Source organism: Primulina huaijiensis, chromosome 18, assembly GCF_012295235.1.
Source record: "Primulina huaijiensis isolate GDHJ02 chromosome 18, ASM1229523v2, whole genome shotgun sequence".
Taxonomy (NCBI): domain Eukaryota; kingdom Viridiplantae; phylum Streptophyta; class Magnoliopsida; order Lamiales; family Gesneriaceae; genus Primulina; species Primulina huaijiensis.
The window spans coordinates 2,492,544-2,506,925 of NC_133323.1; the positions used below are offsets into that span (position 1 = coordinate 2,492,544).

Consider the following 14,382-nt stretch of genomic DNA (forward strand, 5'->3'; position numbering starts at 1 on the left):
AAAAGTAATATTATTAGTATAAAAAATAATATTTTTTCATAGATACTCAAATAAGAGATCCGTCTCACAAAATATGACAGATGAGACCGTCTAACAAAAATTTTTACCTTAATTTAATTAGTGAAAATAAATTGATCCCACTGATTATTTCATTTAAATCAAAATTTTGCTAATCTATAGTTTTGACGATATTATTGTTTAGTGTTATTATTGTTAGTTTTATTATTTATTTAATAGAAACTAAGCAAAAATGGATAATCAGTAATATTTTAATAATAAATAATCAATTAATTTAAAAAAAATTAAAACTCGGTCAAACAAAATTGATAAATAAATAACAATAACAAATTCCCAAATATTAAGCGCTGAAACCCTATCTCCGCTTATGTAGGACACTGTAAGGCATCAATATACTAGTTTTTTGCTCGGCTCCTCCGCCACCATCCGCAGCGATGTCGAAAAAGCGCTCTCGAATCGCGAATCCGCAGCCCTTCTCACCGTTTAGCTCCGATTCCGTCTATTCCAAGCGACGTTCTAAGGCACCAAAACACCACCAGCTCGAGCAGAGGCTTGTGCCGTCGGCTGTCAGCTCAAAGATTCTCAATGAAGCTCTTATTCAGCAGAACGAAATTCAACTAGAAGAAGAAAATGACGAGGCCCAGAATAATGGGTTTGTGTTTTCTCAAGTGGACGACGCCAAAAACAGTATCAGAGACGACGAAGAAGATTTGGATAGCTTTAAAGGTTTTTCGGAGATAGAGATCCAGTCTCAGCAACATGATTTTGAGGTTTGCTTTTCGTTTATTTCTCAGACCTGCATTGATCTCCACTTGGAACGGGTTTAATGGAGCCATGGGTAAAATTCTAGTTTACTGAAATCACCTAGATTTTACTGTGAAATCGCACCAAAAAAATTTGTCGTTTTCCCTCGAAGGCGCTCACGCCGCTAGTCTAATATTGTGGCTTGTCGTGGAGTACTTTTATACGTGGTAGTTATAAGCTGGAAACGATGGTTGATTAGAATGTGATACTGTGTAGCGTGTGCACGTAATCTGTCACTCAACATCTTCATCTGGTCAAGTAAGCAAATTGATCATGTCTTTTGTCATTACTATTTGACTTCTTTTTTGTGTTTGCATGTGATTCTTTCTAATTTTTTGTGTCTGAATTGAGTTTTTTCAATTGAATCTTGCTCTAGGAAGAAGTAGTTTTGGTAATGCATGTTTTCAAATTCTGTCTGGTTGTACTTAAACTCTGAGTGGATCTTCATTTGGACTAAAATTTGAACTCAATGCTCGATTTATTTCTTTGATTTTCTGAGAGAGAAACAGTTGTTTGTCTTGACCTCCAATCATTTTAAAGGCCTATGTTCATTTGAAATTTAATGAATTCATGGATATCACAATTGCGTGATATGTATAGGTGATTCAGAGCTTCATTGCAGATTTGCATGTTTTGGTCTCTTACTCTCTTTCGGCAATTGCTTCTTTTATATAATCTATTTCCCCATTTTTTATGTTTTCGTCGGGGTGCAATAATTGTCCTTGCTGGTAGACCGTTCAAACCGTGGCGCTTGAACTACTATTCGGTTTAAAATATTTGACTTGTACCGTTAACACTAGCTTTAACTTTTGGTAAACGTCAAACGTTTGGTCCTCCAATTGGTATCAGAGTTAAAGTCATGGGTTCGATTCTCATTGATTGCTAGAAATGCAATTATTGGGATGGAGGTCGTTGGCTGCAACAATTGTTTTTGCTGAGAGATCGTTCAAACGGTGACGATTGAGCTGCTATACAATTTAAAATATTTGAGTTGCACTGTTATGACCAACTATAACTTTCGGTAGAGTGACAAGCGCTCGATCCTACAATTTTGATAAGGGATGCTTGTCAGTCTATTTTCAATGGGATATTTATTCATTGAACTTTTGTCGTATAATCAAATATCAATTATAGGATAAATTTATGTCATATTCTTTTTTTGCTTCTCCTTGGAATTACTTTAAGTAGTTTGTTTCATTTGCTTTTATTTTTATGATATTTGTTTGATAAAATAGGATAAGATTGATGAAGATGATGAAAAGCTGCTTGAGGCCTTCTTGTCCAAAGATGATCGCCCTCATCGCACATTGGCCGATATTATTGTCGAGAAGATAAAAAAACAAGATGCCCAAGTTTCTTCAGGTCTGATTCAAGTACCCTCAAAAACCGTTTTCCTGATATTTGCAAACCCCTGTTTATCTTGCTGTAATATTTAGCCTATCTTTTTACTGCTTTTAATTTAATATACTGTAGTAAAACTTTGGAACTCTCTGGCTATGTCTGTTTATTCGTGCTGTTAGCAAATGTTAACCCAAAACACTTCCGGAAAATTAAGTGCCCGAGTGTATTCTGAATCAACATGATATTTACAGCAAAAAATGTTTCATAAGAAAACAGTCAAACATGCATCACATTCCCAGTTCAACTTCTAAAAACATGTTGTCAAATATATATTGTTTAGAAAAATTGATAACATTAAACAAACATACCGGTTCTTTTTGCAGTTTGTTTTATGTTGGAGGTGTGGGGTGTAGTTTCAACTGACCTGGACGCTTTACCGGTGTTACATTGTTGGCGTAATAATCGTATAATGAGAAGAACAGTGACAGCTTTTTACAATTTTCAGTTTCACTTGTTTGGTTGTAGGAGTGCAGGCAATTCCTAAATTGGATGACTCCATCGTTGAACTATACAAAGGGTATGCCCTTTGTCTTATTATTTGATTTTTTAAATGTTGAATGTCTCGTGCTTTTCTTTTCCTTTGTTATTAATATTTTTTGGTGTTGGAGTGTTCGGTGATATTTGTTTTGTGCAGTGTGGGAAAGCTACTCAGTAAATACACCTCTGGTAAGGTGCCGAAAGCCTTCAAGCATATAACTTCTCTGCAATTCTGGGAGGAAGTCCTGTACTTGACAGAACCCGAGAACTGGTCCCCTAATGCAATGTTTCAAGCCACTAGAATATTTGCTTCTAATTTGGGTGTCAAGAAAGTTGAACGATTCTACAAGTTTGTCTTGCTGCCACGTGTGAGAGAAGACATTCGAAAGAATAAGAGGCTGCACTTTGCTCTGTATCAATCTTTAAAAAAGGCTCTCTATAAACCGGCTGCTTTTAATAAAGGAATCTTATTTCCATTATGTGAGGTATCTAATACATCGACAATTTACTTCATTATAATTGGTTCTTGATTTTGATTACTTGATTGGCAGCGCAATTTATCCACAACCATACTTGAGTTCCTAATGCCATTGTTCTTGTTACACACGCAATATACTTTACTGGCATATGCTTTACTTGACAAATGGTATATGGCATTGGATTACTTATGTATTGTGTGCACATGTGACTTTTATGTGAATCCGGATGGGGTTTCAGGTTTTCACTTCATTACCCTGAGTTGTAATTCTTGTTAGATAAACCATTCTGATTTATGGTGATTGATACGAGTCATTTGTCTGTGGAATAGGGCCTTTCTGGGGATATGGTTGGGGGGTTGGTTTCTGTTGAGGAGGAACCACTATGGAAGAAGGTTATTGTGAGCAAATATGAGTTATAGGATAATGGATATGATATATTTAGAAGCTCATGAAAGTTTATTTCGAGAAACTATTCGGCTTTTCACCAGTTAATGAGGTCGTGGCTAGAGGGGCAATAAGACTAAGTTTTGGGAGGATAAGTGGCGGGGAGATTATTCTTTAAAGATTTTTATCCTATTTTGTTTAAGTTATCACCGGTTCATAATAAGCTCATTTATTATTTTATCCAGTTGGAGGGATCTTCCTCGTCTTCTTTTATATCTCCGGTCTTGAATCTACGGAAGAAGCTGATGGATGAGGAAGTGAATGAGTTGAGCTCTTCGCTAGGGTCTTTAGAGAAGGTCGGATTGGTTGAGTGGGTTTGATGATAACAGGGTTTGGAGCGAGGATCGTTCAGGATTATTCTCAGTCAAATCTTTCTATGAGTCTTTCTTTCCGATCAGTGGTTTTCCTTTATTTTCTTTCTTTTATGTCATTTGGAAAGTCATGATTCCACCAAAGGTTCAAGTTTTCTCATGGACCGCGATACTAGGTAAGCTGTCAATTTGTGAGTTGATGCGAAAGAAATGGCTTTCGTGTGTTCTGTGTCCGAATTGGTGCGTGCTTTGTCTGAAGGAGATGGAGAATCTGGATCTTCTGCTTATTTATTGTTTTTTCACGAACTGTCTTTTTGACAGTTTAGAAGAATCGGTTGAAGAGTGTTGAGGCAAGATTAAGATTCGGACATCTAGCTGTATTGTCAAATATATTGAGTTTAATAACTTCTCGATCCCAGAGTTATTCATGAATTGAAGTTATGTATGTCGTAGATTCGAACAGAGCTTTTGTCTTTAATTTTTGTTATTGTGCGGACAACTTGTCCGTCTTCTCTAATTATATGTTTTTAATTAATGGATATAATATAGTTTCCTATAAAAACAAATGAGGCATTTAGCATGGGAATTTTTACGGGTATGTATTTATTTTTTAGCAAGTTAAAAAATAAGCGAAACTTTACTCTGGTTGTTTAGCATGTTCCTTGTGCATTTAGTTCGACAATTTGGCTATGTGAGCCAAAGCCAAAAGAGCAATAAATGGCTTTTATATCAGTGGCAACAACTGCACCTTTAATAATGTCACTGGTGTCATAACCTTCATTTCAATGTAAGTGAGCCTACTTACTGATTTCATGCTCCGGGTTGCAAAGTTTCGTATAATGGGTACTGACCAAGTGTCGATTAGGGCTTTCAATTGAGAGTTTGTCTTTCTTTTCCATGGAAAATAGATCGCTAATTTTTCTGTTTCAGGATAAGGAATAAGTGAGCCATTTGCCTATATTTTCTTGAAACTTTTTCGTCTTTTGCTGTGTTGCAATTTTTGGGATTTTGTATTGACATTGCGCATGAAAGCATTTCCCCATTTTTCTTTATATGAACATAAGTCATTTTTAAGAGAAACCTTTTTATTTTCCAGTCAAAAACATGCTCTTTAAGGGAGGCTGTCATTGTTGGGAGCATTATTCAGAAAAATTCAATTCCTCCACTTCATTCTAGGTATGTTTGCAACCTTAATATAAATAACTGTGCTTTTTTACTTTTAGATCGCATGTATGCATCAATGCTCCCTTGTGTTATAATAGCTATTCCACATGATCTTAAAATCTTAAATGGTTCCTGATCTGATAAAATTATATAGTGACCAATAATCACATTTCTGTCAAAGAAAGGGAAACAAGTCTTGCATGAAAAATCTGTCATTTTGCATAATTTCTGGTTTTATTGAACGAATAGCTCCTTTCTTTGATGCTAAATTCATATTACCTTTTTGGAATCCCTTTTACCTTTCATTTGGAGGTTCCAGCCTCTGTTTTGTTAATCTGAGCTCGTCGCCGTGATTGCTCAGTCAGTGTTCTTTGAATAGATTTCATTCAAACAGACAGCCTGAAAAGTTTGAAATGCTTAACTGTTACTTTTAAATGGCTCGTAAACATTCGACAGAGCTTGAGATACAAACATGTTAGTTGTTGAAACACATTTTTTTTTGGGGGGGGGGGGGGGGGGGGGGTGTTGAGGGGAAGGATTTTTTGTTTTTGTTTGTATAATATGATTTTCTTTTTGGTATCAATCCATGTCATCTCAAAATTTAGCTCACTTGAAAATTGTTATGTATCATGTTAATTTTTGTTGCACATTGCAGTGTCGCATTGTTGAAACTTGCAGAGCTGGAGTACTGTGGAACAACAAGGTATTTGTGTTTTGTGCTGTGACTCCTGAGTTTCATTATCCTATATGGACCACTTGATATAGGTTTTGATAGTATTGATGACTCATTTTGTTTCACATTATGCTCTTGAGATGTTTTTACTTGCCACAATGTTTTACAAGAGCTATGTTGACAATTTTAATTTTTATGTTTGTTGCAGTTATTTCTCAAAGTTACTAATTGAGAAGAAATATGCTTTGCCATATCGTGTACTTGATGCTTTAGTCGTTCATTTCATGAAATTTTACGATGATTCAAGAGCAATGCCTGTGATCTGGCACCAGTCACTTCTTGCATTTGCTCAGAGGTTAGTTATTTTCTCTCTTTTCTCCTTTTTTCCCTTAGCAATTCCTTTGCATCTGAACATATCCCCCTCGATGCTCTTTTGTGTTGCGTGGAATATAGAAACATAGATTTTTACCTGCGTGTGGTTATTGCTTCCTAGTTTGTTCAGTTAATGAAATATATTATTTAGATTAACTAATTTAAATTTGATTTCTCTATACTAGCTTGTCAAATATTAGAATTTGCGAGTTTTCCCTTCTAACTGGGAAAGCCTGTATTCTTCACAAAACTGCTCTAGTCTGTGTGCATGTGTCCACACAAAAAATGACTGGGTTTCATTGCCGTGTTGATGCAGGTACAAGAATGAGTTGACAAAGGAAGATAAAGCTAATCTCAACACTCTAGTTGATAGGCAAAGACATAAATTAGTAAGATGACCATTGTTCTTACTATTTGATGGAAGTTTTTAAATGATTTATAACCTTATTCTTCTCTTACAGGTTACTCCTGAAATATTAAGGGAATTAAACAACAGCCGAAACCGTGGGGACAAAGAGGATGATCTTATGTCAATATATATCCTTTCTCTATTGAAATATGAGTTTCTCATTATATTTTGTTTATATATTTTGGAAAAAAATCAATGCTAGCAGCCTAGCATTGCCTTTTCTATCGCCAGGATTGGTGATGCAACTTTTGTCCTTATGAATCATTGTACTTGCCGGTGACATATGAAGTATATTTACAATATCCGATTCAATTATTTTCGATACTTGCTTGATTATCAGTATTAATTTTGGTAACTGTTTCCTAATCATGAAATGACCTTGAATTCTTGGATCCTCAGTATGGTAGTGGAATTTAGATTTGGATAACGTAAAAACTTTGTAACATATAGTTATATGATCTTTCTCTTGGTGGTATATATGCTTGGTTCCATTTCTTTATAGACACATTTCTTGACTCCCTATCACCGACACCTATTTCCACAGTTACAAAACCAATTCAAGAAGATAGGTTTGATATTCCGGATGTACCTATGGAAGAGGACTGAGCACTAGCCATTCATTGCTTGATTCTTGCAGGTAATGGTCTTTCTCACCAACTCGTCTTCCTGATGATTGTGGCCATCAAGCGAAAGATCTGTTTGTGCAGGCATTCAAAAATTTTCATGAAGACAGTCTTGTGGCAGGTCGAGACACATTCATCGGGTTAGCGTGGATAGAGGGAAGATAAATATTGTTTATAAGATTGCTGAGATCAGGGAGAACTGTTGTCCAGAGTAGAACGAAGATTCTTATAGTTTGTTTTGGTCTACGTGAAAAACATTTGAAGATGAAAGTGATTTATTGTGAGTTTAAATTATTATTACCAATTGTCATTCATAATTGTGATTAATTATCCTTCGCTTGTCGAGATTATCTATGATGGACACATAGTTGCACTTTTTAAAAACATTAAACAATGGTATACATAAAATTCTATAATTTTAATACTTTATTTTTAAAAAAATTAGTTATTTTATGATTTCAAAATCACCGAGTTTTAAATTTTTTCAGGTACATTTGAAACAAAAAAAATTCATAATTTACATATTTTTAGAGTATGTTTGTATGTATTTCAAAGTTTGAATGATAAGTAAGTTGTGTCATTTTGGTAAGAAAAAATATAATGATAGAATAAAAGACTCAAAATGAAAAATAAAACAGTAAAAAGTTTTTTTTTTAATGTATATTGTACACCAAAAATTGATGAATTCTATAATTTTTGAGTAACGTTGTTTGTATAAATTTCAAAAAATTTTTGAAAAATAAGTTGATATATTTTTATATAAAATTATCATGATAAAGTCAAAACCTAAGAAATCGATAAAACTCAAAAAAAAGTTATGCTAAAACTCAAATATTATAATATACAAATATATTGTAATTTGTAATATTTACAAGTCTATTCAATTAATAAATACAATAATTTTTGTACGAGAGCTCAATACTATTGAAATTTAGATAATATAATTAACTAAATAAAGTTTGTTTAAAGGTTTAAAGCACATTATAAATGTAATCTATTAATTGATTTTTGTTAAATATGTAAAATATTACGATATTGTTTTATGAGTCATTTGAATTATAGAAAACAATTATCATTTAAAGTTTTAAATTTGCATAATTTATTATTGGTATGCTATTTTAATTTTTCTAGGTGTAAAATTTAGTGATATTTAAGTAATAAATATATAAAAATATGAAGAATTAAGTGTATATGTATTATATTTTTGCCAAATTGTACTATAATTGAAGGACTTGATATTTTGTCTAAAATAAACATGACACATGTCTACATTGATTTATGTAAACAAAATCTAATAGATCCGAGTGTTTAAATATAAAATTATCTATTATATATTTTTATTTATATTATCTATTAATTAATCTATCATAAAGTGTGCATTTTTATCAATGTTTTGCTATGCGAAAATCTCAAACTACTCTTCTTCTCTGTGATATCAGGTTTTTTTTTTTTTTTTGAAGGACTGTGATATCAGGTTTTAAGTGTTGAATTGAATGAAATTTTATATTTTTATTTGACGATAATTGTATATGATAAAGTAAAAGAGTAGGTCTCACACACACATGGATCTACATTCATGAGGCAGGTTGAACCTACTCATATCAAGATCTTCCTTCCTTCCACAAACATAAGTAGGGAGACCACCAAATATTCATTGACAGGGATCGTTTTTTGGCGGCACCATGTTCGAGAAAAGGTAACTCGATCATTATTTGAGAATTTACACTCGTTCACACACCTCTCGCAATGCTGGGCGATAGACGTCTACCTCCCACTCAGCAACAATCAGAGCTATAAACCACCCAGAAGCCATTGAATTGGCCCTCATGGAGTAGACGGCTACTCATGCAGAACATCAATACTCGTTCATCAACAGATTTTCAAATGACGCCGCAAGGCGAAATGGCAACCTGCTTACAACGTTTGATTATAGTGATTTTACATAGATATGTAGAGTATATTATTTGTATCGTACGTCTTTCTTAATATTGATGACTTTTTCTTTGTTGTTTTTTCAGGCTCTTATTAGCAGACGGTGGATGGCAAAAAGGAGTTTTATAGTGCTGAGGAAGTGCGAAGATGCTACAATATCATGATTCTGAACTTTTTTTCAAATATTAAAAAACTCAACCAAACATTTGTTGGAATTTAGTTCGCTTAATTAATGGAAATTAAACAAGAAAATGAAGAAAAACTCGAGACGATAGAACCAGAAGGAGAATCGAGCTCTAATGCGTATTAGAGATGCTGGAGTGCCCAAAAAAAGATGCCCCAAGAGCAGACTGAAATTTCAAGAAAAGCGATCCTCCAGCTCAAGAAAGTATATATACAACCTATTTGTTATGGAATCAATACTAGGTTTCCCTTTCTTCCCGACATGCATGCTGGATTTTCCCATGGATACCATCTAACACCACATTTTGTCACGCCTTATGGTCCACATTTCTTTCTTTCTTTCTTTCTTCTTTTTTTTTTTTAAAATCAGAATGCAAACGAGTGGTGATCATGCACACTCTCTTCTTAATTATTGATTTTTTTTTGGGAATATTTCATTTTTGCAGTTTGTTTCTTTGCGATTTTAGTTTTATTTTTTCATTATTAGTCATGTATCTTCTCATTTTTTGTAATTTTAGTTATTTTTTGTCCAACTTGGCTTCTGAATTATTACATTTCTTCTTCTTTTTTCCCTTCTTAGGCAATTGAATTATTTTTCATCTTCTTTTAGTCATTGAATTTCTTTCTAAATTTCGGGGGAAAAAAAGGAGATGCTAGCGCTTCAAAAGAATGGTGATTCGACGATCGACCATCACAAAATCTTATTACAAAATATTTTATGCTTCCCATCAACCCGTTACATAGATAAGACTTATAATTTATTCGATAAATTTCTCTTTATATGAATATATATCAAGAAAATATATATATATAATATATATAGTCCTACGTCACAAACTGAAAGATTCGATATTGTCTCCTTTCGTGATCCTCCATCACGTCGTCTCTGTCGTGGTCAATTATAAGGTTGAAATTTCACCTTCGAAGAATTATCATCAACGTACATTATTTTTATTATTATTATNGCGCACACCAAAAAATTGCCCATCCCACCTAACCACATAATAAATCACGTGACTACGACTTTAAAGTCCAAAGATAATTATGGACCAAAAATGATTATAATTGTCAAAAATTAAAAAAATTAATAATTAAAACTCAATTTTTAGCATCAANTAATTAAGGATCACGAATTTTGATCAAATTTATAAAACTCACGTCACTAGATACATAGACATAATAAGCCCATACATTATATTATGTACCATCCAATTGTCGGTAATAGAGCCGTCTTTGTTTCTGTGGAATATAATTCCATGGACAATATGAACTCTCCTGCGGAACGGGCCATGGGTGGGATGTTTTATTTGGTGTCCACATCATAAGCAACAATATGGCATTATACTTGTCTAAAGGTGTCCGAGTTGCTTGAGAAATTGAACATTTCACGAGTTTGATTTTCTCTACTAATATTTAAAAAGACGAGTAAGCTCTGTCTGATTTATCGGACTAACATAGTTCGCAGAATACTGCATTGGCTCATGAGATTTATTCGATATATACCAAAAAATAATTATCAAGTCATAAAAAAAATTCTTTCATTAATATACTTCTCCAATTTCAGTCCACCTGCTACAAAATTCGCATTAATTATTCATTATTCCATAAATTAAGGTTGTGCCAATTGTCAATCATTCCGTGTGTGTATACAGCTGCACGAACAGTTAAAAGTTTGATCATTTTCACAAAATTGGATTACTGGTAAATACCTTGCATGCATGGTGCCATCGACCCTCTAATCTTGGATTGCATCATTTTATCCCTTCTATTCATGTACAGGCATCGTTTGGTACGAAAGATGGTTTATTAGTTGATTACACATTTTGGTCTCATCCAACTTTTGACTCAAAGCTTACAAAAAATTAAAATCACAAATCATTATATATTTATATATATATATATTGATTTATCATCCATATCCCTAGACCTTCGTCATTATATTTCAACAGCCAAAGAGTGCATCAGTATCTTACATTACTAGCTGCGTCATTTTATTATTCAAATTATTATATTACAAAACTCATTCAATTTTTTAGCCAAAATAACCTGCCAGTTTGATTTGAAAATTGATTCTGGCATCATTTGCATTAATGCAGTTTGAACTTACAATTTGCAGGTTCCAACTTGTTTCAAAGAACTATTCGTGCGGTGATCAGCTGTGATTCATAGAGCTCGAAATTTTCGGTTCGATTTCAATTGATCACTTGGCATCCATTTAATATTTTCTCAAATGATTTAACGAATTGGGCACCTCCAAAATTCTACAGGGGAAAGAAAAAATCATCTATGATGAAATAGTAGAAAAAAAAAAAAGAAGCAATCTTATGCCATTTATAAGTTTGTACAAGAAAACATAGGAAAAAAATGGTATATATTATTAATAAACAAACATTATCAAATTACTCTTACGGAACTGTGTGCCTATTCTGCCTGATTTCATATACTGCGTGAGAGAATCGTCAGGAACCAGCCGAGCTTCCTTACATCCGAAAGCTACCATGCTGGCCCTGGAAACTTCCCGCGTGAAAACATACGGTGCTTCTAAAAAAAAAACTGAAAGAATAATATTATACGACACTCCAGGAGAGGGATTTCGGGGAGAAGTGATAAAATATAACAATCCCACTGGAAATTCTCCACTGAAAATAGTAAAAAATGGGTTGAATCGGAATCAGGAGGATTCAAGCCTGATTTGCCAAGTCTTTGGCGTTGATGAATGTGCCGTGAAAACCATAGGGAACTCTTGATGGGAGCTTAATTGAGGCCTCCAATTTCATTGTGATGGCATTGATAATCTGGAGTTGTGATTTCCAAGCCTTTTCGTCATGGACGAAGGTCAGAATATAGCCATCATCTTCAGATTTTGGATCAGGGCCTGCGGGGAGAAACATGGGTTCTCCACCGAATTTCTCATCACCGTAAATGAATTTCTTGATTTCTCCTGTGAAAAGATCTACCTTAGCGAACCCTGAGACTTTTGGCCATGGCTCTGCAATGGCAAGATATGCGTATTGGGTTTTTCTTCCAAGCCTGTTTTTGTTCACCATCCCGGCTTCTAAATTCACCTGATCTTCATATGACAAAATGGGCTTTCTTGTCGATTTACCAGTCTTCAAATTCAGCCTGATTTCAGATAGAACACTCTTTAATCCTTCTTCGCATTCGTTGAAAATGGAGTCCGGGGGAGTCATGCAGGAACCAATGACAACTATTTCATTTGTTTCAGGCTCCTCCCATGCATTCCAAAGATGGAAACAGAAGCAGTCAGGCACCTCCACCCACTTGATCCCAGAAGAGTTCTTCGCATACCTGTCCAGCACACCGAACCTGGAAACTTTATTCTTATCGTAGGCAACAGGAGAGCCACCTTTGATCATTTCCGACAACTTGAACACCACCTGCTGATCCGGCACGATCACGAAATCTTCTGTAATAGCAAAATCATGCATCATTGTCGGTTCAGAAATCGGGATCTCGACGTCCTCTGATTTCACGCCGTTTCTTGAAAACCAGAAGTACTTCAAGTATGGCTTCTGAATGACGTCGTAGCTCAGAGCAAAGAGCTCGCCCGAGACTGGGTCGAGCTTTGGGTGAGCAATCATGGGGGAGCTTAACTGACCATTGAAACTGTACCTTCCCACTGTTTCCAGGTCCCCATCCGGATCCAAGCGTACATTATAAGGCAAATCATCTTCGGACATGGCCAATAAACGGTTGTTGAAGTACACCAATCCAGCGTTCGCAACTCCGATTCCCTGGTGATGATCAACCAGCTTAAACAAACCACGAGCATAAAAAAGCATCAATCTAGCTATGCCGGAATGGCCATGTAGCTCTCCAATAGCTTTTGGGAAAACAGGGCGGCCCAAATCCCTTTCCTGTATCAGTCTTTGTGTCTCTGTAAACCGACAGGCATAGCTTGCAGAGCCGTCAGAAAATTTCACACTGTGAATCATGCCATCACCGTCGAAGAGGTGGTGTCCTGCGAGCGGCTCGAAGAACGGGTTAGCTCCATTTCTCACGTACACTCCTTGAATGGAGTCTGGGATTTTCCCAGTGACCTGAAGTTCGTGCTTGACCGGCTGTTCCGGCACAGGAGAGAAGTTTCCGGCGATTTGGACAACAGGGTCCACTGTTTTAGGCAAATGGTTCTCCAGCTCGTGAGCAGTTAGTGCACTCTCCAGTGCATCCAGAGCCACCGACGCAGCTTTCTGAATCAAATTCCATTGTGGCTTCATTGGAGAAGAAGCTGACTCTGGTTTTTTTATGGTAGCTGGTTTTGTAGCCGTTAGGATTTGGGATTGATTCGGGATGTGGATCGTTGGAGCTTGGATGGAGGATTTTATGTCGAAGTTGCCTTTTCTATGCGGCAAACTAATGTATTGGCTGAAGGATACAGATGTTTTACAGGAGCCCGAGTCGGCAATTAATGGCGCACGCGATTTAGGCTTAATCCACGAACTTGTGGCAGCTTTAGAATTGGCCATTGCTCCTTACTTCTGATTTGAACTGTTAATAGTTGTTTTAATTGAAAAATCTGTGTGGGTTTTCAACGGAAAATGAGAGCTTCTGTTTGTGAGTGTTGAGTGGTGGGAGTGGGGAGGCGATGCGTATATATAGAGTCCAACGCGCACGTGTAGGTTATTTGGAAAGACAACTCCGTTTGATTTTGTGAGTTGCTTTTTTTTGCTTATTTTTTCAAAAACCTTATTTTTATATAGATACAAATTATACCTATATACGTGAGACGAGACAAATAGACTAAATATACACATGGATTTGGAATTCTTATTACCTTGTCTTCTTCTCCAGGCCCATATATAATTCTATGTATATTTATCTAAATCAAGTCTAATATCATTTCATTTTAAATGTATATGGATTTGAGAAGTTAATTGACAGCTAATAAGTTAGTTTTGTTTGTGATCTATTTGAAGAAGGAGAAAAATTTCAGTGTAAAGATGACCTTTGATCTCTCTCTGACTAGTATGCATGTGAATCGAATGGGCTGATTTTGTTGTATGATTGTCCTAAAATGAATAATGAACCAATCAATAGTTGCCTACACATTTATTTATAATTATTATTAAAT

The 14,382-nt window shown here is 35.1% G+C and overlaps 2 protein-coding genes across 2 annotated transcripts; one reads left to right on the plus strand and one right to left on the minus strand.

The window, feature by feature from the left end:
• The first annotated feature begins 362 nt into the window (after positions 1 to 362).
• On the plus strand, positions 363 to 7,505 carry LOC140964040 (bystin-like). The gene is made up of 11 exons (XM_073423530.1): positions 363 to 788; positions 2,058 to 2,184; positions 2,689 to 2,740; positions 2,858 to 3,185; positions 5,031 to 5,110; positions 5,754 to 5,801; positions 5,980 to 6,126; positions 6,460 to 6,532; positions 6,605 to 6,680; positions 7,079 to 7,189; positions 7,260 to 7,505. Exons 1-10 carry the CDS (start codon positions 453 to 455, stop codon positions 7,156 to 7,158), a joined length of 1,347 nt encoding a protein of 448 aa, XP_073279631.1. The 5' UTR covers positions 363 to 452; the 3' UTR covers positions 7,159 to 7,189; positions 7,260 to 7,505.
• A 4,461-nt stretch (positions 7,506 to 11,966) lies between these two features.
• On the minus strand, positions 11,967 to 13,860 carry LOC140964066 (9-cis-epoxycarotenoid dioxygenase NCED1, chloroplastic-like). Its single transcript, XM_073423571.1, has one exon. The coding sequence runs from the start codon at positions 13,775 to 13,777 to the stop codon at positions 11,972 to 11,974; it is 1,806 nt and encodes a 601-aa protein (XP_073279672.1). The 5' UTR covers positions 13,778 to 13,860; the 3' UTR covers positions 11,967 to 11,971.
• Positions 13,861 to 14,382: the final 522 nt, after the last annotated feature.

Excerpts from the sequence above, each read along its gene's own strand:
- LOC140964040 (XM_073423530.1), top strand. The coding sequence starts at position 453 with ATGTCGAAAAAGCGCTCTCGAATCGCGAATCCGCAGCCCTTCTCACCG. Across the intron at positions 5,802-5,979 it reads GAGTACTGTGGAACAACAAG|TTATTTCTCAAAGTTACTAA; the intron begins GTATTTGTGTTT and ends TGTTTGTTGCAG. Across the intron at positions 6,533-6,604 it reads ATAGGCAAAGACATAAATTA|GTTACTCCTGAAATATTAAG; the intron begins GTAAGATGACCA and ends CTTCTCTTACAG.
- LOC140964066 (XM_073423571.1), bottom strand. The coding sequence starts at position 13,777 with ATGGCCAATTCTAAAGCTGCCACAAGTTCGTGGATTAAGCCTAAATCG.